This window comes from Ursus arctos, unplaced genomic scaffold (genome assembly GCF_023065955.2).
Source record: "Ursus arctos isolate Adak ecotype North America unplaced genomic scaffold, UrsArc2.0 scaffold_11, whole genome shotgun sequence".
NCBI classification, from domain to species: Eukaryota; Metazoa; Chordata; class Mammalia; order Carnivora; family Ursidae; genus Ursus; species Ursus arctos.
The window spans coordinates 70,284,736-70,308,374 of record NW_026622775.1 but is presented as its reverse complement, the minus strand read 5'-3'; the positions used below and the strand labels follow the sequence as shown (position 1 = coordinate 70,308,374).

At 53.7% G+C, this 23,639-nt stretch overlaps 1 protein-coding gene across 2 annotated transcripts in view; it reads left to right on the top strand.

The window, feature by feature from the left end:
• The window catches only part of BMP1 (bone morphogenetic protein 1), a 42,007-nt gene that overhangs the window by 14,224 nt on the left and 4,144 nt on the right, over window positions 1-23,639 (top strand). The window contains exons 9-18 of one of the 2 annotated variants that reach the window (XM_026519042.4): window positions 6,584-6,686; window positions 9,485-9,601; window positions 9,849-9,994; window positions 10,092-10,287; window positions 13,815-13,940; window positions 14,688-14,848; window positions 15,213-15,393; window positions 19,458-19,583; window positions 22,542-22,669; window positions 23,033-23,246. In XM_026519042.4, coding sequence (XP_026374827.1) covers window positions 6,584-6,686; window positions 9,485-9,601; window positions 9,849-9,994; window positions 10,092-10,287; window positions 13,815-13,940; window positions 14,688-14,848; window positions 15,213-15,393; window positions 19,458-19,583; window positions 22,542-22,669; window positions 23,033-23,246 — 1,498 coding nt within the window. Of the gene's footprint in view, window positions 1-6,583; window positions 6,687-9,484; window positions 9,602-9,848; window positions 9,995-10,091; window positions 10,288-13,814; window positions 13,941-14,687; window positions 14,849-15,212; window positions 15,394-18,769; window positions 19,134-19,457; window positions 19,584-22,541; window positions 22,670-23,032; window positions 23,247-23,639 lie in introns of those variants that run through there. The other variant, XM_057310223.1, reaches the window with a different exon arrangement.

Here is a 23,639-nt window from a genome sequence, read left to right as displayed (position 1 = left end):
CTGGATATGTAGATGGGCTGCCTTACCAAATCAAACCTACTATTCCACCAGCTGGCAAAATGCCTCTTAAAAAGGAAATGACATTTGTCTGATATGCTTTGTTTCAAGTGAGCCTGAACTGGCTCCTAGCAGTCAAGTGTCTCCTTTCTAAATGGCAGCAGACCGTCTGTTTAATTGGGGATTGATGTTCGACTCAGTGGTTTGCAATTCCCAGAATTCACTCCAAACCCTCCTGCCAACACACACACACGTGCGTGCACACACGCCCCTTTTGAAAATTGGCAAAGCTTTTGTTCTGAGTTCTCAAGATTACAGACACTGATCACATCTGTAAGTTATTTGAGGGTCCTCTGATGTCATTTTTGAGCCTAGAGGCAAAAGCCAGTTTAAAGAGGTGCTCACTGACTGTCCTCCAATATGATTCGGTTCCCATTTCCTTTCCAAACTATGCTTATCTTATTTTTTGCAATTTAAAGATCATTTTCATTTGTGCCAGACTTCTATTGAGGGTTGAGTAATTCCATCACCTCTCTCAGTTAACATTCTGTCATCTTCCCTCAGAAGTGAACCCATCCCCTCCTTGTTCTTTTCTTTTCTTTTCTTTTTTTTTATTCTGAATTGAACTTAAAAATTGCTGTCCTTTTTGCTGCCTTGTTCTGACCATGCCCTGGCTTCCTTTATCCTTCTGCCAAAGGTCTCCTCTGCTGCAGCCTTTGGAGATCTCACAGCGGATAACAATAAAAACAACTAACGATTATTGAGCACATGATCGGCCAGGCATGTGTTAAATTCTTTATGTGTTATGTCTTGCAATTAACACAGTGACATTCTAGGCTGGTGCTAATGTTATCCCCATTTTGCATATGAGAGAACAAACTTGGAAAAATTAAGTAACTGGCCCAAGAAACTGGATTATGACACAAAAATCCATGATTGCAATACTGTGTATTCTAAAGCCCTGTCCCATATCAACAATTGCTAAAGCGCCCTTCCACAGTCACTGTTTCCACTAGTCACCCAGCACTGGGGGGTAGAAAGAGGCACTGGGGGATGTTCCTGGCCCCGAGGAACATAGAGTAGGGTAGAGCGGTGCTGTCTTTCCTGTTCAGAAGATTCGCTTGGTCAGCAGGGATATGGCAACTTGTTCAGTATCAGTCTCCTTCCCTGTGGTTCCAAGCCGGCATGGGCTGGCCCTAGTCTCTAGTAGACACATGGCCGGGCCCCAGGGGCCTCTCTGTGCTTTGGGCCTGTTCCCTCCACAACTCCCAGGAGACTCCCCATCCTTTTTCAGAGGGCTGCCTGGAGCTCCAGGGAGAGAAGGAGGCTACAGAGAAAAATTCCAGATTCATCAGTGCATGGTTGCAGAGATAGAAAAAGTAAAACTCACTCACGGTCCTGGATGCGACTGTAGAGTTGTGGGTGAGCCAGAGCTGGGCCCCCGGGGGACAGGAGCCCTGGAAGGGCTTACAGAGGCTGGGGAGCCAGGGAGGGTGCGCAGTAACGTCACAGCAGCCGTTCTTTGCTGTGCGCCCGTTATGTGCCAGGCAGAGCAGTGGGCATCTTGTGTTCAGGACCCGTTATTCTTCCCATCAGTTTTGTGGTGTGGGTGCTGTCATCCCTTCTGTATAGATGAGGGAGTCAGGGCTCAGAGGGTATGAGGAACTCTGCCCAAGTTTACACAGGCAGTCGTGGTGGAACCAGCATTTGGCTCCAGGACTGTCGGACTCCAAAGTCTACGCTCTTTCATCAGTCCCCCTGGAGTAAACCCGCCTGCATTCGTGGGTGGACTTTGATGTCTCTCCTGTGCTGAGAGGTTGTTTTCACTCGCTCTGCCCTTCTCTGATTATTGCCAGAAGTGCGAGTGATATGTAAATTTTATCTTATACGGTTATGCGAGTCAGGGATGTGTCAGACAAGAAAGAGCCACTTTGGAAAGCCTTCCAAAGGGCCCCCAAGTCTCCACACTGCGCGTCGTGAGCAGCTGCCCCAAAGAGGACTTACGGTGTTTCCCAAGCGACGAAGCCCGCTCCTTATGAGCAGGAAAGTGGTTTCAGGAGATCACGGTCTAGTGTTGCAGAGGAGCCAAGAAGATAAGCACTGAAAATGTCTTTTGGATTGGGCCGCATGCACCCTCATTCCCATCCCTGCCTTGTGACAGCCCTCCTGTCCTTCCAGTTCCAGCACGAATCCCACCTCCTCTGTAATGTCTTCCCTGACCCCCACCTCCCGTCCCGGCTGGGCAGAGATGAGCCCTCCCTCCTCTGCAAGGCCCGTGCTGGACCCTCCCCCGAGTCCCTGCTTCCCCGCGCTGAAGGGTGTGGGGCTCTGAGGGTGAAGGGAAAGCTGACCCTCATTCATTGCGCAGCTGTGAGGCCAAACTGAGCGGCAGGCCTGGGGAGGCCACACGGAGTAGCGGTTCGGGCTGTGAGTTTAAGAGCCAGAGTGCCTGGGTCTGCCTCAGGTCTGCCGTGCTGTTTACCGGATGTAGGATCTCGGGGAAGTTGCCTCACCACTCTGGGCCTCATTTGTGACGCGGGCCTGGCGGTAGTGCCTCCCTCATGGGGCTGATGAGAACGAGGATTAGACAAGTTAATGTACGTGAAGTGCTTAGAGCAGCGCCTAGCGTGCGGTGGGGGTTCAATCAAGGCTAGCTGTTATGATCATTCTGCAGTCTTACTCTATTAGCCGAGTAATCCCTAGTCAACCTCCCCGGGTCCCCCAGCCCTCATCTGCCTCCCGCTACTTCCAGATTCTGGTATGAACCGTTTCCAAATTCAAAAGCTTAAGCAAACTCAGCTCCAATAGTGAAATTAACTTTTTTGGCGTGGCACACGCTGTAGTATCTGTGTGTGGCATGTATGTATGTTGTATGTGTGACTCACACGTGTCGGTGTTACAAACTTTACCTGTGTTAACTCCCTGAGTCCAAGCGGTAGGTACTATTTCCATCGCCGTCCTACAGACAAGGAAGTGGAGGCACAGAGGTGTGAAACGATGAACCTCGGGTGGTCTAGCAAAGGCAGATGGAAGCGATGCTGTGGGTCCCCAAAGGTTGACATATTGTCCCAATTGCTCCCTGATGGCAGCCAACAGATGTGAGGGGTACTTCCCGTATGCGGGGGGCACTTAGAGACTCCACACACTGTATCTCATTCAATCCCCTAGCTCCTTAGGATCGCCTCCGTGTCTTAGACAAAGACACTGAGGCACAAAGAAATCAAGCCACGGGCCCCGTCACCAGCCAGGAAGTGGTGGAGCTGGTCAGGTTTTCTTTGGCAAAGGGCAGTGCCCCTGCCACCAGAGCGCAGCTGTTCCCACATGACAGAAGTTGTTACAACGCTTACTTAGACCTCTCTGGTCTCAATATAGCCACGGCTGTGCCTCCCTGGAGAGTGCCCCTAACCACCCGCCCAGGTCTCTTCCTCCTGAGTGACGTGTCCGCTCGTTCCTCCTGGCCCGTAGGAGGTCTCGGGTGGGCCCTTTGGGGTTGCGCCGGCTGGGCGGGGTCTCTTCCGAGGGTGTGAATTCATGTGCCCGGGACAGAGCCAGAGCTGTCTCCGAGGACGAAGGGAGAGTTGCTGCTGTTCTTAGCACAGCTGAGTAAATTGATGGCCAGCCCCCGGGAGGCCACACGGAATAATGGTAAGGGCGTAAGTTGTGGAGCCAGAGTGCTCTCCCCGGGCCCTCTGCTTTCCTTCCTCTGTCCTGAAACTCCTTAAAAGGTCGTTTTGCTGTTTGTCAGATACAAAGATGACATATCCGTGTTGTAAGAATTTTGAAAAATAGAGAAATTCATAAGGTAAAAAGTGAATATTCTGCCCTGGATCCTTCTCCAAATCCCATTCTTCAGAGGTGACTAGGCACGAGTAACCCTTGCGATGTCCTTCCAGACCCTTCCAAGTGTGTGTGTGTGTGCATGTGTGTATGGCTATATGGTCTTAGGTCACTTGCCTTTCACTCAGCAGTTAATTGTGGTCAGGGTTCCATGTCCACAAATCAAGTTCTACCGCAGACATGCTCATGGCTGCTTCGCATGCTGTCACCTCCATTTCTCTTCACTGCTCGGCCATCCCCTGCAGGTCTCTATGGATGGGTGTTTCATTTAAGTTTTTTCTAAGTTTGTAGTATTACCAAAAACGCTACAATAAATATCTCAAGACTTAGCGCTTTATATACTTGGGCAAGTGTATCTGTAAAATAGATTCCTAAAACCAAAATTCTATTCAAGAAATATTAAAGATTCCGTAGTGAATTAAACATGATTCCTGTCCTCATAGGGCTTACATTTTGGCAGGGCTGGGGGACGGACAAACAAAAAGTAAGTGCAATAGGTTAGATGATGCTAAATGTCATGGAGGAAATCAGCAGTAGGAGATAAAGGAGCGAGGAGGGGGTTACTGTTCCATGTGGGAAGGCCTCATTCACATCAGGCGAGTTGGAGTAGAAATGGACAGGAAATGAGGAAACACTTTGGGCAGATAGCTGGGAAGAGCTTCTAGGCAGCAATGCAAAGGCCCTGAGACAGGAGCAGGCTTGGTGTGTTTGAGGACCAGCAAGGCCAATGTGGCCAGAGCCAAGTAAGCAAGGAGGAAATTGGTGGAGATGGGGTCAGAGAGATAGCAGGGGGTTAGACCACAAATGGCCTTAGAGGACATGGTGAAGACTTCGGATTTGACTTTGAGTAACATGCATTAAAGGATTTTGAGCAGTGGGGAGATAAGATCCGATTACATCATGAAAGGTCTTCTGTGGTGAGAGGTAGGATCAAGAGTAGCGACTATTGAACTAATCTTGGAAGAAGATGATGGCAGGGCCAGGACTGAGAGTCAAGAAGGGAAACAGGTGGTTTGAGGAGAGAGGGGAGGATGTAAAAGATGTGCCTGGCAGCTCAAAGGGCCCAGTCGGTCTCACATTTCGGGTGAGGTCAGTGGTCTCACATTTCGAGTGAGACAGTCAACGTGCCTGTATTTTCTCCAACCATGACATTTGACCTCTGGGAAGAGGCGCAGAGGAGGTAAAAAGTCAGATTTCACCAGGGATGCAATTTTCAGAAAGAGGAGCGAGAGACTTGAGGTCCTATGCAAGGAGGTGATGATAAACAGAGGCCATGGATTTGCTTTGAAGTGAGTTGACTGCCCCCGGCCTTTGCCACTTCCTCTGTGTCCTACTTTGGGCATTTTGTAGAAAGGTGAAATATTGGGCACACTGTCTGTCTCCAGATCAAGAACCAGAACAGCCTTTCAATGTCAGTTTTTCAAAATAGGAGGACTTTTATCTCGGAAATAACACTAGTTCTCAATGATGACTAATAATAATCATCAAGAGTAATATACTGCACTTTTCAAAACATGGTCTTACTCGATTACATCTCAGAGTACCACAAGTAAGAAACGCTTCCCCAAACACAAACACATTTCTGCCCGTGTATGAATGAATCAAAAGAAAAGAAGCAGGATGGGCTGTGGGTTCCAGCTAGGCAAGGAGAGATGTGAGTCCAAGAAGGTAAAAGGCAGGAAAACCCCGTAGGCTCAGGTGGATGGTCATGGTGAATTGGAAGGGTTGTTGGACTCTGTATAGATCGGTGAGCGAGGAGAGAGGGGGGCAAGTGGTTGGACAGCGTTCCCTGGAGTCCTTGCTTGTTGGACGCTAAATACACAAGAGGCTTTGGGGTGCATTCTGGAAACTACTGAAGCAATTTCCTTCCTGGAAAGTGTGCTTCTCCACCTGTTAATATGCCCACCTGCTGGGGAGAGTCGGTACTTACCAAAGTGTGCAGCACTCTTCCAGTATTACGTGACCAGTTTGAGTTCAGTGCCCAGGAGGTACTTAGGGCAGTGCCTGTGCCCACGAGCTCCCGTGTGTGTGGGGGGGCGGTGCTCTTTCCTCATGTTATTCTCGAGGCCGCTGAGGTCACAGAGGTTGGGTGACCTTCCAGCTCAGGCCTGTGTGTGTGGAGTCTAGAATTTCTTCACTAAGTGAGCTTTTTGGGTGTATATAGCCTTCTGAATGCTAAGCCCCTGGACAGGGACAGACCTTAAACCCATTCACAGGAAGGACCGGATCCGGTATCCCCCCCAGCCGCTAGCACAGCCCCCTGCCTGGAATCAGCATTCAGTAAATATGTGACCACCGGTAGCTTGGCCCTTCTTCTCTGCCTCTCCTCTCTGGACCCTTCGTTCCCATTTCAGAGCCCCCGATACCCACGTGCCACCCTGGGCCGTTGCTCTCACCGAGACCTCCTCCCTCTAAAGGTGCTGGATTCGTGTTACTTAAATCGACCGCGAGGACAGCTGGGTGTAGGCGGAAGCAATGGCTCCTCACGAAGCGGATCAGTAAAATGAGACGTTTTACCTAGATTCCACAAGGCCACGTATGTTAGGTGCACACCGGATTGTCTGAGAAGAATGCTGGCCGTCACCGGCAGACAGCTGGAGAGAGGAGTGACGTTTCTGTGCCGGGCGCCCATTTCTGGGACCCCTTCGCTATTCACAGGGGGAAGGCAGGCCACGTCCGGGGGCTGGCAGGCGAGGCCGGCGAGGGGTGCGGGGCTGCATAACCCTCCTCCTCTTCCCGTGTCCCCTAGATCATTCTGAACTTCACGTCCATGGATCTGTATCGCAGCCGCCTGTGCTGGTACGACTACGTGGAGGTCCGGGACGGCTTCTGGAGAAAGGCACCCCTCCGAGGTAACGGCACTAGCCCCCCGCGCCCCCGTGGCTGAGCCCTTTGGGTTTTTTAAATCGAAGTCTGATATCCTCTTAGTTTCCAGCGGACAGCGTAGTGATTGGTATTTGTAAACATCACTGAATGATCCCCAGGATGGAGATAGTTACCATCTGCCGCCGTACGATGTTATTACAATGTTATTGGTTATATTCTCTGTGCTGTAGCTGACGTCCCCCGTGCCTTATGTATTTTTATAACTGGAAGCTTGTATCCCTTCTTGGCCTTCTGGCTACGATCAAGTGTTTCGCTAGAACCTTGTGTCTCCTGATCCTTTTACACCTATTCTGTCTACCCCCTGCCCCTTCCCTCTGGCCCCCATCAGTTTGTTCTCTGTATCTAGGAGTCTGTTTTGTTTGTTCATTTGTTTTGTTTTGAGACTCCACATATAAGTGAAATCATAGGATATTTGTCTTTATTTCATTTAGCATAATACCCTCTAGGGCCATCCCTGTCGTCACAAATGTCAAGATTTCATCCTTTTCTGTGCTGAGTAATATTGCACTGTATGGCTCTCCCAGTCTTAGTTATCCGTTCATCTACTGCTTCCGTATGAGCGGGAGGCTGCACATAGCTCTTTGAATTGGTGTTTTCATGTTCTTCAGATAAATACCCGAAAGAGGGATTGCTGGATCATAGGGTAGTTCTTTTTTTAATTTTGGGGGAACGTCCATACAGTTTTCCACAATGGCTACACCAATTGACATTCCCACCAGCAGTGCACAAGGGCTCCCTTATCACCACTTCCTCAAACCTGTGTTCACTTGTCTTCTTGACACTGGCCAATCTGACAGGTGTGGGGTGACATCTCTTGTGATTTTGATTTGCATTTCCCTGATGATGAGTGATGTTGAGCCTCTTCTCGTGTGCCCATTGGCCATCTGTATGGCTTCTTTTTTTTTTTTTTTTTAAGATTTTATTCATTTATTGGACAGAGAGAGACACAGCGAGAGAGGGAACCCAAGCAGGGGGAGTGGGAGAGGAAGAAGCAGGCTCCCAGCGGAGCAGGGAGTGTGATGCAGGCTCAATGGGGGGCTCGATCCCAGGACCCCAGGATCACGCCCTGAGCCGAAGGCAGATGCTTAACGACTAAGCCACCCAGGCGCCCCCGTATGGCTTTTTTGGAGAAATACCTATTCAAGTCCTCTCTCCATTTTTTTCTTTTTTTTTTTTTTGCATTGTTTGGTTTTTTGATACTAACTTGTGTAAATTCTTTATACATTTTGAATATTAATCCCTTATCCAGTGTACAATTTGCAAATATCTTCTCCCATTCAGTAAATGGCTTTTTTGTTTTGTTGACAGTTTCCCTCACCACGGAAAAGCTTTTCAGTCTGATGTGGCTAATTCCTTCTTAGAACTGCTTATATCACAGTGTCTTCATTGTCCCCCGAAACCCAAAGCCTGGCCAAGGAGTGATTTGGCCGCCCTAGTGTGGGAGCCAGGAGTCCCGCTAGAATTCGTGCCTTCGAGCTCCATCACTAAGTCCCCTCCCCTATCTGCACCCCAGGGTCCTCGGTACGGGCTGCTGGGCCGCCCAGAGCTGATGCTCGGTGTGTGGGTCATGGGAGTCATGCACGTGGACGGAGGGAGGCAGACAGCCACACCCCCACAGCTCCAGGCTCTCTTCCTCATCTGGGCACTTCCAGAGACCCCATTTTCTCTCTCTGCAAGGTCTGGCTTAAGGGTGCCCACAGCGTAGCCTGGCGCACCATGGAGGGCTCCCTACCTGGCACAGTGACCCCAACCTTTTTGCACAGGATACTTTGTCTCTTGGTGGTGAGGGCAGTGGTGAGTAAGTGGGGGGTGAGGGCTCAGAAGCACGGGACAGAAGGTGCTTTAATGGCATAGCGTTAGGGCCAAGAGAGGCTTTTGCTTCAAGCCTGAGGAGCTGTGTGAATTCTCCTCCTCCAATCTGGACAGACTCCTAAGGAGGCCAGGAGTGCTCATTAGCATTAGAACCTTTGTTCCACAGCCTGGACCTGACGCAGGCTGACGAATCGTGGCCAACCATCTCTTTCTGATATTTGAATAGTTCTTCTTAGTCACCCAAAGCAGCTGTCATTACAACACTTCCTCCTGCAGACGTGGTAGCGTTTCCAAGATTCTACTTTCTTTTCCGTAACTTACATCGTAGGTCAGCACCCTCTGTACCTTGCCGAACGTTGGGAAACACCCAGTCTTACTTGGAACCCACAAGTCATCTTTCATTGATTCTTGACTACAAAGAATTCCACAAATGGCCAGCCTCGTCTGCTGACACAGATTCTTGTTGGGGTTTATTTCAAAGGGGACATTTTCTGACCCAGTCCCTAGATGCTAGGATTTACTTGGGGTCCTCTGGCATCTCTTGCATTTGGTCCAATGAAAGCATTTGTAATGTACAAAGGAAGCTGTGTTCATTCTTGGTCATTACTTGTTTGCACGGAGATCAAAGAAAAGGAATGATGGCAGTAACGCTCCTTTAACAAAAAGTAAATGACACACAGATACAGCTGGTTATTATGAGGAGCCCCCTTTCCTCCCTGAACTCAGATTCCACCCCTCAAGTGCACAGAACCCTCTCAAAGTCTAGTACTCTCTGGCTCTTCAAGGCCAGACTCAGGCCACCTGCAGGCTCTTGGGATTGTGTGCCAAGGACGGAGGAGGGCCAGAGCCCCTGAGCAGCAGGACGGGCTTTCTGGGGGGACAGGCCTGGTGCAGGGAGGGGAGAGCCACCTGCTTCAGGCCTCACCACCCTCTGTCCACACTGTCTGCACAGGCCGCTTCTGTGGGGGCAAACTCCCCGAGCCTATTGTCTCCACCGACAGCCGCCTCTGGGTGGAGTTCCGCAGCAGCAGCAACTGGGTCGGGAAGGGCTTCTTTGCCGTCTATGAAGGTACTGAGGAAGAGTGACAGGGAGCACTCAGATATGGGGTCCCTGGGCGTCCCAGAACCGCTTGTTTTCGGCACCCTAGGGGCAAGGTTGAGGGCCCATGAGGGAGGAAGCAGAGATCCCGGTGGGTTGGCCAGCCCCGGGGACACTAAGAAGCTGGGGGGCATGTGGAAAGGTCTGGAGGAGGGAGAGAGAGGGGTGCTTGAGCTGGGGAGAGCATCCTAACTGACCTCACTCTGTGTCCCCAAAGCCATTTGTGGGGGCGATGTGAAAAAGGACAATGGCCACATCCAGTCGCCCAATTACCCTGACGATTACCGGCCCAGCAAAGTCTGCGTCTGGAGGATCCAGGTGTCGGAAGGCTTCCACGTGGGCCTCACCTTCCAGTCCTTTGAGGTAGGTCGGAGCCCCTTCAGTCAGCTCTTCGTGGGCTCCCCAGTGTGGGGCCCTGGCAGCAAGAGCCCCTCTGGCTGACCGAGCGCCCGACCCGCAGATCGAGCGCCACGACAGCTGTGCCTACGACTACCTGGAGGTGCGTGACGGGCACAGTGAGAGCAGCGCCCTCATCGGACGCTACTGTGGCTACGAGAAGCCTGATGACATCAAGAGCACATCCAGCCGCCTCTGGCTCAAGTTCGTCTCTGATGGATCCATCAACAAAGCCGGCTTCGCTGTCAACTTCTTCAAAGGTGCTCTTTCCCGTTTCCCACTCAGCCTACCTGCCATGGCCAATCCATCTCCTTCATTCCTTTTTCTAGTTTTTAAAACTGTGTTGTATTGCGGTCAGACCACGTAGCATGAGATCCGGCCTGTGGATGCACGCGTAAGTGAACTGACAGTATCGCCGACAGTGGACACAGTCCTCGGATGGCACAGCTCTAGGACTTGCTCACCTGGCTCTACTGACACGCTGGGCCTGTTGCTTAGCAACTCCCATTTCCCCTCCCCCAACCCCTGGCAACCGTCATTCCACTCTATTTCTTTAAACTTGACTTTACTTAGTTCTTGGATTTGACTCTTTTAGGTAGCTCGTGTAAGTGGAACCCTGCAGTAGTTGTCTGTCTGTGACTGGCTTATTGTACTTGACATAATGTCCTTAAGGGGTGCCTGGGTGGCTCAGTTGGTTACGCTTCTGTCTCTTGATTTCAGCTCAGGACATGATCTTAGGGTCCTGGGATCGAGCCCCATGTCAGGCTCCACACTCAGTAGGGAGTCTGCTTGAGATTCTCTCTCTCCCTCTCCTTCTGCCCTTCCCCTCGCTCGTTCTCTCTCTCTCCCTCTCTCTCTCTCTCTCAAATAATTTTTTTTAAAAAACCCATAATGCCCTTTAGATTCATCCATACTGCATATGGCAGATTTCCTTCTTTTTTAAGGCTTAATAGTATTCCACTGTGTGTACAGAACATATTTTTTAAATTGAAGGACAACTGACGTACAATATCCTATTAGTTTCAAGGATACAGCGTAGTGATTCAACATTTATGTAGGTTACTAACTGGTCACCAAAGTGAGTCTAGTTACCATCTGTCACCTTACAAATTGTTACTATCTTATTGACTACATTCCCTACGCTATCCATTATCCTCCATCTTACTTATTTCATAACTGGAAAATCATACGTCCTAATCCCCTTCACCTGTCTTGTTCAGCTCTGCAGCCCCTCCCCTCTGGCACCCTCAAGTTGTTCTCTGTATCTGTGAGTCTGTCTCTGTTTTGTTTTGTTGGTTCATTTGTTTTGTTTGGAGAGTCCACATATAAGTGAAAGCATGTGGCATTTGTCTTTCTCTGTCTAGCTTATTTCACTTAGTGTGAATTCACTCACTTCACGTTGCCACAATTGGCAAGATTTCATTCTTTTCTGTGGCTGAGTAATATTCCGCTGTGCGGCCGTCGCACATCTTCTCTACCCATTTATCTATCGATGGACACCTCGGGTGCTTCTGTATCTTGGCAGTTATAAATAATGCCGCAATGGACAGGGGGGTGCGTGTATCTCTTCAAATTGGTGTTTCATTTTCTTTGGATAAATACCCGAAAGTGGAATTGCTGGATCATAGGGTAGCTCTATTTTTAACTTCTTGAGGAACCTCCATACTGTCTTCCACAGTGGCTGCACAATTTGCATTCCCACCCACAGTGCAGAAGGGTTCCCATTCCTCCACTCCTCCACCAACACGTGTTATTCTTATCTTTCTGATACTAGCCATGCTGACAGGCGTGAGGGGATATAGCTCAATGGGGTCTTGATTTGCGTTTCCCTGACGATGAGTGATGGTGAGCATCTTTTCATGTGTCTGTTGGCCATCTGGATGTCTTCTTCGGAGAAATGTCTGTTCAGATCTTCTGACCATTTTTTAATATTGCGTTTTATGAGTTCTTTATATATTTTGGATGTTAACCACTTATTGCATATAACATCGGTACATATCTTCTCCCATTAAGTTGCCTTTTCATTTTATTGTTGGTTTCTTTCACTGTGCAAAAGCTTTTTAGTTTGACATCGTCCCATCTGTTTGTTTTGCTTTTGTTGTCCTTGCCTGAAGAGATGGATCCAAAAAAAATATCACTATGACCAGTGTCAAAGAGCTTACTGCCTGTGTTTTTTCTAGGAGTTTTATGGTTTCAGGTCTTATATTTAAGTCTTTTACCCATTTTTAGTTTCTTCCTGTGCACAGTGTCAGTAAGTTGTCCAGTTGCATTCTTTGGCATGTAGCTGTCCAGTCTGTCTGTCTGTTCAAGAGACTGCTGGGGCTCCTGGGTGGCTCTGTCGATTAGGTATCTGCCTTCGGCACAGGTCATGATCCCGGGGTCCTGGGGTGGAGCCCCGCGTTGGGTTCCCTGCTCAGGGGGGAGCCTGCTTCTCCCTCTCCCTCTGCCTGCCACTCCCCCTGCTTGTGCTCTCTCTCTCTCTCTCTCTCAATCACTCTCTCAGAGGAATAAATAAAACCTTTAAAAAAACAGAGAGAGAGAGAGACTGTTTTTTCCCCATTGTATATTCTTGCCTCCTTTGTCATAGGATAATTGACCATGTAATCATGGGTTTTTTTCTGGACTCTATTCTCTTCCATTGATCTATTTTTCTATTTTTGTGCCAGCGCCATAATGTTTTGATCTATTTGTTTTTGATTATAGCTTTGTAGTGCAGTTTGGAATATGAGAGCGTGCTACCTCCAGCTTTGTTCTTTCTCAAGATTTCTTTGGCTGTTCAGAATCTTTTGTGGTTCTGAACAGATTTCAGGATCATGTGTTATAGCTCTGTGAAAAATGGTGTTTTGATGGGGATTGCATCGGATCTGTAGATTGCTTTGGGTGGTATGGACATTTTAACAGTATTAATTCTTCCCATCCTATGCCACATTTTCTTTATCCCCATCTGTTGGTAGACATTTAGGCTGTTTCTACGTCTTGGCTATTGTGATATTGCTGCAGTGACCTCACCTTCTTTATTCAGCCATTTAACACAGAGGCTCTATGAGGGATGCATGGACCCTGGTGCCCTGTTCTTGAATTTATGGCCTAACTGGGGAGAAAAGGTCAATTCCACTGAAAAACTGCATATCTCATTGAGTAAATGACAAACTTATGTAAAAGTTGCTGACACATGGTAGGTGCTCAACTATGAATTGAAATAATAATTCAAGAGTTGCCTTAAAGTCCAAAAGTTTGTGTAGAAGAAATGCCAATGAGGCACAGAGGCAGGAAGTGCTGTAGAAACTTGGGGAGGAACCAGACAGTGTGGATTTTTTTTTTACTGGTATCACGGTACGCAGGTAATCTGTCTGAACCCCATTTCCTCATCTGTGAAGTGGGGATAGTAACAGTCCCTCCATCACAGGTCATGTCAGGATTAAAGCAGGAAGGAAGAAATTGTACTTAGCTAGGGAATGGCACATAAGAGGAACCAGTCCCTGGGGGCGGCCACCAGCCCAGCCGTTGTGGTCACAGGAAGGCTCTGTGGGGTCCACTTGTCCCCTTTCAGGAGCTGTCCCTTCGGGGCGCTCAGGAGTAGGATCCCCTGGGGACGGAGTGGGGGCTGGGTGGGGCAGGAAGGTCCACAGCCTCAAAGCTCTGAGTGGTCCACAGCCAACTACTGCCCCCTGCAGTGGGGCTGGAGGTGGTCACAGGGACCCTCGACTTGACTGCCAAGCAGAGGGCAGGGGGAGAGACCCAGGCCCCGGCCTGGCGGTCATTGACCCCCTTTCCTTCCAACTGGCAGAGGTGGACGAGTGCTCACGGCCCAACCGTGGGGGCTGTGAGCAGCGGTGTCTCAACACGTTGGGCAGCTATAAGTGCAGCTGTGACCCCGGGTACGAGCTAGCTCCGGACAAGCGCCGCTGTGAGGGTGAGTGCCCCCCAAACTGGCCTGGGGCCCAAGCCCTCTCGCCAAGATCTCTCCTGCTCTTGGACACTCCCCTCCCTGGAGAGGCTGGGACTCCCTAGCACGCTCTTCACTACCAGTGGACAAGCAATACGTTCTACCCTGCCGTCCCCCAGAACACACTTACCAAGTGCAATGCACTCTGGGTTGTTTTTTTCTTTTTCTTTTTCATTTTTATTCGCTTAAAAGGCTGATCTTGACCAGCTGATTGATTTCGTCACTGTCCAGAAGGTCATGATCCCCAGTTTGGAAACCACTGTCCTCAGACACGCACTGGTTTTTTGGCCTCTCCTGATACCCGGCCGAAGGTGAAAGCTGGTGAAAGCGCTCCCTGCCAGCAGCCTCCTGCTCAGCCCGCTCTGGCTGGGCGGCTCTCTCTACCCGCCTCTCCACGCTTCCAGTCCTCCCTGCCCACCGGCCCAGCCTTCACTGAGCCCCTCACCCCCTCCTCCCTCTCAGCAGATGTCCTGGCGGTTCTGTTGCAGGCAAAGTAGACGTGTTCACACGTACGACTCCTCAGTTCCTTGCACTCTGAAGATACCCCCTCACCCTGCCTGCTTCCCTCCCGTTCCTGAGAGATGAGACACGAGCCCCAGGGCTACAGGGAATCCAGGATCATCCCCATCTCCCTAATGCACCCAGGGCCTGTCTCTGGCCCTTACCTAGAGTGGGGGCTCCTGGCGGGTGATGGCACCTCTCTTGTCCCCTCAGCTGCCTGTGGTGGATTCCTCACCAAGCTCAATGGCTCCATCACCAGCCCGGGCTGGCCCAAGGAGTACCCCCCTAACAAAAACTGCATCTGGCAGTTGGTGGCCCCCACCCAGTATCGTATCTCCCTGCAGTTCGACTTCTTCGAGACCGAGGGCAATGACGTAAGTGCCTACTGGGCTGAGGAGACGCAGGAAGGTCTGAGGCGTGGGAGCCGGCTTCCTTCCCTATAAAAGAAATACCCAAAGAATGTAGAGGAGGAGAGACTGCTCGCAATTCCAGGAAGCAGGGGAGGGTCGGGGAGGAGGCCTGCACATGGGGCGATGTGGAGCGAAGCAAGACTTGGGGCTTGTGTGGACAGCACGAGAAGATCCACTGGGGTTGACTTGGCACCTTTTCGAGTTATTAGATTCAGTAACGTGGGTGACTAAAGACAAAAGGACCCACAGAACAGGGAACCTTCCCAGGTAGGGGTGGTCAGGAGAGACTTCCTGGAGGAGGCAGGCCTGGAGCTGCGCTGCCCTGCAGGTGTGCAAGTATGACTTCGTGGAAGTACGCAGCGGGCTCACAGCTGACTCCAAGCTACACGGCAAGTTCTGTGGCTCCGAGAAGCCCGAGGTCATCACCTCTCAGTACAACAACATGCGTGTGGAGTTCAAGTCCGACAACACAGTCTCCAAAAAGGGCTTCAAGGCCCACTTCTTCTCAGGTAACCCGGACTCCCCAGCTCTGAGCCCACCTCCCCTCCTCCCTGCCACCGTACCCCTGCACTTCCTAGCCGTCCCTGCTGCCAGGCCAGCAGGCTCTGTCCCCTGCTCCCCCCGCTAGCCCTCCACCACCAGGCCATCCCCTCCATTCCTGAACCCCGTTACTCCCGAATCCTCTGGGCTACATGGGAGCCAGCCTGAGGATGGGCAGGACATAGGCACGCAGAAATGAAAGGAGAGGGCTTTCCAGGTATCAGGAGCCATCGTGCCGAGGCCCCAGAGGGGGCAGGCCCTGGGAAGAGGGAGTTCATCGTGGCCAGAGAATGCAGGGTACATGCAGAGGAGGAGGGCGTTTGCCTTGGACTGTGTGGGGCAGATGGTCTGGCTGCGGCCGCATCTCCAATCCGAGCCTCCCCGTGTCGAACGGGTTCATGCCCAGGCCTTCAGAAAAGATGGGGAGCCTCCCTCTCTTCAACCCCGAAGCCTTCCCCCTTGCCCTCAGCCCGTGGGTGGGGGACTCAGATCCAACCAGCATGCTTAGTGAGAGCTGCCCCACATAAGGCTTGGGATCAAGTCCCTTTGATGGCCTCATCTTTGGGTGACCTGAAAGGTAGTCAGCCTCTCTGAGCTAGGCCTCCAGGGGTCCCAGGAGACCTTTCCCCTGCTTTAGCCATCGCTCTATCCTTCATCCTGGGGCGAGGCTGGTGGTCTTTCAGAGGCAACTGGACCTGGGACATAGTGTGGGGTGGGGACTCCATGAAATTGAGTGGGGGGAGTGGGAGGCAGAGGGAGTGGCTGGAGAGGCTGGTTTTCTGGGGGAGTGGCCCAGGGGTCCTGATCCCCAGCAGGCCTGGTGGGCCAGGCATGGGGTGGCAGGAAGGCAGGAAGCCCATGGCCGAGTCCACGCTGCCTTCCTTCTCCCCTCCTTTGCCCAGGGTCCTGCATCCTCGAGCCCCCTATGTTGTGGCCCTGCACCCCTGCCTACCCCACCTGGATGCCATGCACTGCTCCTGTGCACTGGTCCCCGCTTGGCACTGCCAGCCCTCCTGCTCTGCTTACAGTCTCCCCAGCCCCTGCCCCACTGCTTGCTGAGACCCCTCCCCATGCATCGCGAATCCCTTTCTTCCCTGTGCCCGCCTGGAAATCCTACAGGGTGCTCGCCAGAGGGCTGAGGGGATATAACGCCTACTTGGGGGTGGGCCCGGTCCTGGGGAAACCATTACCTGCTTACTCTCGTCTCTTCCTGCCCTTCTGTTGCTCCAGTCTTGGAGAGGGGAGGGGGACCAACACCACATCTGTCAGGCCTAGAGCCCAGGGCTCTCCACCCCTGGGGTCTGCCCTGCCCTGGCATGACACTGGGCAACCGCCCCTCAGCCCCACACAGACACACACACACACCTGCACACGCACACACATGTGATGCCCTGCGGCACAAGAAACCTGCAGAGGACCCTCACCGGTGGGCATCAAGGTTGAGCCCTCAGGGCATGGGGCATCTGACTCGGCCCCCCAGGAGGGGGGCTCTTTGGACTTTTGGGACACCCAGCGAGGAGACCCTAAGCCAAGAAGGAGAAGAAAGAGCCTGAAGACCTTCAGTCTGACCCCAGCCACCTTCCGGGGCATTTGGCACTGGAGGGTGAGTGCCATCTCCTTCTCTGGGCCCGTGTCCACCCTCCCTGCTCCTGCCCCTCCTGCAACCTGCTCCCCTGGCTCCGAGGTGAGGCTGCCACTCCCGCCCCCACCCGTGCCCGAGCCCTGCCCGGGACGCTACAGCAGGCCTTCCTCAGGACTCACCTTTCTGTCACTCGTCCGTTCAGCCACCCACTTACCCACGCAGTCATTCACGGGCAAGTATCTCCTTTACTGCTCCTGTGTGCCAGGCACTGTACTAGGTACTTAGGGTACAAATATGAGGAAGGCATGAAGACCAAAATGTTTCCAGGAAATCTTTTCTTAGTTCGTGAGCTGAGACCCCCTGAATTTCCCAGCATAGTCACGGGCAAGGTTCTGCGCAAACCCCCAATATAAGTCAGAGGGTGCCCCTCACCCCTACCTTCCTGCAGGGCCCTCAGCCTGGGTCCCTTGTGAGGTTCTGACTGAGAAGGAGCCCTGGGAGGGACTTGGGGACTCCACCTCTTGACCCTGAGTTCCCACAGGCCCCAAAGGGTCTGGCCCACCTGAGAATGGAGTAGAGAAGCAGGGCTCCAGTCCTCAGCCCCCTGCTCATGGAGACCAGGAACAGGGCTCCCTTTGTCAAGGACCCCACCTGGCCATTTGAATGCCAGAGGGCATCTTTCTACCTCGAGGTTCCCCTCTGGAATTCTGGGTGTCCATCCGATCTACACACCTTCCCTGAATGCCTGCCTCTGTGCCAGGCACACAGTCCCCAAAGTGAGCACAGACAGACTGGAGAATATGTGGATGTGACACACGCGTGCCTGGAACCACATGTTTCTGTGTGTGTCACTGTGCATGTGGGTGTGCTCGTGGGGGACTGCGTGCGTGCGTGTGTGTGTGTTGACCCAAGCTTGAGCAGCCGCATGTGTGAGCACACCGGAGTCCACCAGTCTGCTGAAGAGCCTGTGGTCTCTGCACGCGTGTGTGTCTTCGAACCCGGGTGTTGGCGCCTGAGCACCTGCAGATACAGCTGTGCCTGTGTGTTTGCACCTGTGCACGCCTCCTCACACAGGTGTGGGAGCAGGGAGTGTGGCTCTCCTACGTGCACGCGTACACAGATGGTGGGTGGCTGGTGGTGTGCGTGCCCCGAGTAGCTGCGTCTGCCGGTGTATCCTGTGCATGTGTGTGCGTGTCCCTGTGGATCGGTGTCTCTGCTGCCACGCTGGACAACAGTACGTCCCTGAGGGGGTCCTGTGTCTGTGGGCATGTTGGTGGGTGTGCACAACTAAAGCTGCAGCAGCCAGAATGAGAGCGCCGAGCTCCCAGCCAGGCCCCCCGTTTCCATGGGCTGCTCCCCTCTAGCGGAGATCTGTCCCTCTCTTGCCCCCATGTGCGGGCCTCGTGCCCATCTGCGGCCCCAACCACTGCGGATGCAAACCACTCGATACTCTTGGGTCTGTCCTTCACAGGCTCCACCTCTCACCACCTCAACAACGGCTCCAAACCCCTCCAGGCCTTCTTCCTGACCCAGGCTTTCTCCCCACCTGTCCCCTGTCGCTGTGCCTCTTCCCACCCGCTGTTCCTCTTTGAGCTGGCTGCGCAGGACATGGCCGTCCCGCATGCATCTCCCACTGCCTTCCCCCGCACTGCCCTGTGACTCCGCCTCAGAGGCCCGGGCTGGTTTTCACTGCTCTCCCTCCCTGGTCCCTGCCCTCCACCCCCACCCCTTGGTCCCTTTTCTCCTTCTCTCTCTCGTTTCAGAAAAGAGGCCTGCTCTGCAGCCCCCTCGGGGACGCCCCCACCAGCTCAAATTCCGAGTGCAGAAAAGAAACCGGACCCCCCAGTGAGGCCTGCCAGGCCTCTCGGACCCTTTGTTACTCAGGAACCTCACCTTGGACGGAATGGGATGGGGGCTTCAGTGCCCGCCCACCCTCCACCTCCGCTCTGCCATTCCGGCCTGCCCTCCTTCTGGCCGGACAGAACTGGTGCTCTCCTCTCCCCCTGTTCCCCCTCCCGTGGACAGGGGACCTTCCCCGCCCCCACCCCTCCCATTTTGATGGTGTCTGTGACATTTCCTGTTGTGAAGTAAAAGAGGGACCCCTGCGTCCTGCTCCTTTCTCTTGCAGTCTGCTTGTCCGTGTGTCTGTTTTTCCACTTGTCCGTCTGTCCAGTAAGCAGGTAATGGTAGAGGGTGCCCACGTTGGTCAGCTCCAGCCCCCAGCCCTCCATCCACCCCACTTCTGCTCTCTTTCCCCACAGCTGGGCCGCTCTGCTGGCTCCGCTGGAGGCACCACCCTGGACCCCACCACCACCACCACCACCACCACCACCACCATGCCTGGGACCCCCGGGGGGAGGAAGCCCAGCCAGCCTCCCACTGCTCCTGGGGCCACCACCCAGCCCTCAGCCCCCGCACAGACCCGGGCCCCGCCTTGTTTGCTCCCCGCAGACAAGGATGAGTGCTCCAAGGACAACGGCGGCTGCCAGCAAGACTGCGTCAACACGTTCGGCAGCTACGAGTGCCAGTGTCGCAGTGGCTTCGTCCTCCATGACAACAAGCATGACTGCAAGGAAGGTGAGCACTGCTGGGGCGGCCCCCCCAGAGCCCCCAAGGCAGGGCCTCCCCAGGGCGCCAAGGACTGGAGGCTGAGGCCCAGGAGGCCGGGGGTGCCACTGCCATCTGGCTCTGTGTAGACTCAAGGACATGAGTGGCCTCTGAGGTCACCTTGTTCGGCCTCCCACAAGGTCCACAGACTCCCCCCACACAGTTCCATCTCTCCTTGTGCCCGTGAGGAGAGGAGGGGCTCACATCTGTCCCGACCTCCGTCTTGAGACGGGTCTGGTAGTTAGTTCTTAAAATCCACGGCTGAGTCCTTCTCCCCCTAACGACCGTCCTGTGGCAGAGGTGGGATGGCACGGCGGTTAAGAGCACAGGCTGCCTGACCCAGCCCTGCCGCTTGGCCAGTTGCATGCCCTCGAGTGCCTCCGTTTGCTCCTGCGGGACACCTAGGTGGTCACAGGCCCACCTCATCAGGGCACGGGGCTCGTAGCAAGCACAATCGTATATATCAACCGTACGGGTCACATGTCTGACCCCCAGGGACACTCAGAAGAGGGTCACTGCCTCCCAGACACTAAAGCCCTGCAGATATTTGAAAGCAGCTCTCATATCCTCACCAATATCATCCCGTACCTCTATGGACATGATGCAACACTCCTTCCAAGTCAGTAATTCTGTTGTGTCCCCTGCCTGCGGGGCACATACTATCCCAGCAGCACAGCGTAGGCTCTGCTGCTGAATGTCTGTGTGACTTCGGGCGGGTCACGTCACCTCTCTGAGCTCCAGGGTCCTCATTCATGAGGTGATAAACAGGGGGGCCTACCTCGCCGCCTGCTGAGCTGTGCAGATCTCGCTTGACCACCTCACACGACGCCTGGCAAATGCCTCTTCTCACTGTTAGGAGGTGGACAACCGGGGTACAAATAAACTTCCGGCTAACATAAACGGAATTGAAGCGCTCAGCAGTGACCCAGCAGACACTCAAGAGCTTCTGACCCCATCCCTTCAGGCTCCCAAATACGGAGTTCCTGACTCACAGGGCCTCCACGTCTTTTAGCTGGAGGGGACCTTATTTCGAGGTTGTCCAAAGTGCACTCTCTGTCTCTGTACCGTGTGAAAAAGAGCACATCGACACCAGCAAGGTAGCTGGGAGAGGGTTTACACTTCTGGGCAGCCGGCCGGTACGTCACGCCGAGTCCCTTTAGAAGCACACCCGTGCCTCACTCACATGCTGGGCGAATTACAAGTCAGGATTTCCTGACTCCCTGCAGAGGGTGTGGTGCTGTGCGGAGTTCAGCAGGGGGCTCAAAAAGGGGGTCCCTCTGCCCCCGAGGAGGTTGCAGTCTAGCTGGGAGAGACATGGGCATGCCCACAGAAGTTGGAGGGAAGACCAGTGTAGAAATGGGGGACGGCAGTAAGCGTGGCAGTGGGGAGCCACAGAAGGATGACGGACACAGTGCACAGGACCCACGTGGCGAGCCAGGGCCTCCACCTGCCTCCACGGGGGCCTCTGCACAGCCCGCCCGCTGCTCTCAGGGCCTCGTGGCTGTGCGTTTGTCCTGAGCCACTGACCACAGGCAGCCACCCGTCCCTTTCTCCTCCCCAGCCCACAGTGCACCAGCTGCCTGTTTTTCCCGGAGGGATCTGTCAGATTGGATGATAATAAATAATGAGCATCAGCTCTTAAATTTGTTTGGGAGGCCGTGCTTTCAGAAGCAGAAGGCAGATTGCAATGGATCGAGGAGCCATAAGTAGTGAGAATGGGGTGACAGCAAATTTTCTTGAAGGTCAACTGAGAAGGAAAGGAGAGAGGACGGGCAGCAGCTGGAGGGGAGCACAGGGCCGATTTTAGGATGGGGCAAAGCTTAGTAAGGTCCACAGGCTGTCCGAGCCTGCACAGAGAGTGAGGGTGGGTAATCTGAGGTACAAGGGTCCCCAGCTGGTGGGTGGCAATGAGCTCCAGCTCACAGAAGCAGAGACACCTTCTTAGAGACAAGGAAAGGGGAAGGTGAGTTTGCCAGGAAGTTGAAGTTGTTCCTACCTGAGGCCCTGATTTTCTCAGGGAGGCAGGAGGGGAGCTGGTCTTCTGGCGGTGAGGGGTTGGGAGTTGAGAGGGCTGAGGGTTTGGAAACATTGTTGAGGAGGTGAGAGGTGGAGCTGGTCAAAGACAGATCCAAGAGTATCAAGTGGTTTGGGTCTCCAGTGGTTGGGGCCGCAGATGGGGTTCTCCAAGACGGCATAGTAGGACAGTGTGTTGAGTAGCAGGGGTGATCGGCCACGTGGTCCAGCCAGATAGGGAAGTAAGTTAAGTCAACCAAGGAGGAAATAGTGGAAGAAACCAGGAGGAGTGAGGCCATGGAGGGCTCTCCAAAGCTGAAGAAGCAGTGTGGGGACAGTGAGGGCCTGAGCACCCTGGAAGAAAAGGAGGTGGTCACAAAGAGGTGATATTTGTAGCATGAGGAAATGGTGGGTAATGGCAAGGCCCAGGGTAAGGTCATAAGCAAGACCACCTCGAGAGGAAGAAGATAAGCACCAATAGAGCTGAGCAGGGACAGAGAGGCCAGCATGTTTGCTGATATCACCTAGGATGGCAACAGGAGTGGGTAGAGAACTGAGTCAGGTGCCAAAGTCTTCTGTGAATCTGGAGGTGTGGCAGGAGACCAGAGGATGACAGCATCGTGGAGGGGGGGACCAGATGGCCTCACAGATCCAGGGATCTGCACAGGGGCAGCTGTGAGGGTGGCTTCCATGGATGCTGCCAGGCAGGGCCCCGCATGGAAGCCAGCAGCTAGATTTCCCCAGCTGTGGGTAATGGAACAGAAAAGAACTCATGTAAGCCTTCCATCCGTTGGCAGGTGAGGAACAAGAGAAAGAAGCAAGAAGGGCAGGAGGGAAGGGCTTTATTCCTTTCTTCACAGGGGGCACTGGAGCACCGGGGTCCTTGCTGACCCCCTTCCCCTCACTTCCCCACAGCCGGCTGTGACCACAAGGTGACATCTACCAGTGGCACCATCACCAGCCCCAACTGGCCCGACAAATATCCCAGCAAGAAGGAGTGCACCTGGGCTATCTCCAGCACCCCCGGCCACCGGGTCAAGCTGGTAAGGCGCCCACACCCCAGCCTGCATGGACGCCCCGTTCCTCTGTGCCATCTGGCTGCCGCCTATTTCCTGTCGGCTCCAAAGCCCTGGGTGACTCAGAGCGATGCGGACTACAGGCTGTTGGCCTGGCTGAGCCAAGGCTGTCACCCTCTGAGGATCCTAGTGAGACCCCCGTCTGGTCTGGAGAGAGGCCCTGCCTGTCGTTGCCCCGCCACCCAGGTCCTCTCCTTGCTTCCAGCTGTGCCACTGGCGGTGACCGCTTCCTTGGGTCTCCAGGAGCTGGGGTCCGGAGGCCTAGATCTGGGGCCACCTGCTGCCTCCCCACCCCTTTTTGAATTTGCTGTCCTGCCTCGTGCTCTCCAGACCTTCGTGGAGATGGACATCGAGTCCCAGCCTGAGTGTGCCTATGACCACCTGGAGGTGTACGACGGGCGTGACACCAAGGCCCCCGCCCTCGGCCGCTTCTGTGGGAGCAAAAAGCCCGAGCCCGTCCTGGCCACGGGTAGCCGCATGTTCCTGCGCTTCTACTCGGACAACTCAGTCCAGAGGAAGGGCTTCCAGGCGTCCCACTCCACAGGTGAGGCCGCCTCAGGCCAGGGCGCTGGGCAGCCAGTGCCCTCATGCTGCCTTGTTCTGCAGGCATCTGCTGGTGCTGGTCCCAAAGGCAGGCCCAGGCTCGGGAGGCCCAAGGGGGGTGATGAAGAGCATGTGAAGGCACAGTTGGACCCAGCCTGCGGCCTGGGTGGAGAGAGACTGTGTTCCGAGGACCGGGCAGGGGAGCAGAGAGGGAGAGTGGGGGAGGTCCGGATTAGGGGCCGTGAAGTTGGAAAACAGAGGGCAGTGACGACAGTGGGTGGGGAAGCCGGGGATGGGGAGGGAAGCCCCAGAGTTCCCAGCGGTAGGACACTTGACCGCGCAGCAGCCCACCCACATTCCAACCCCCAGAAGTCACTCGTTCATTCATTCTGCA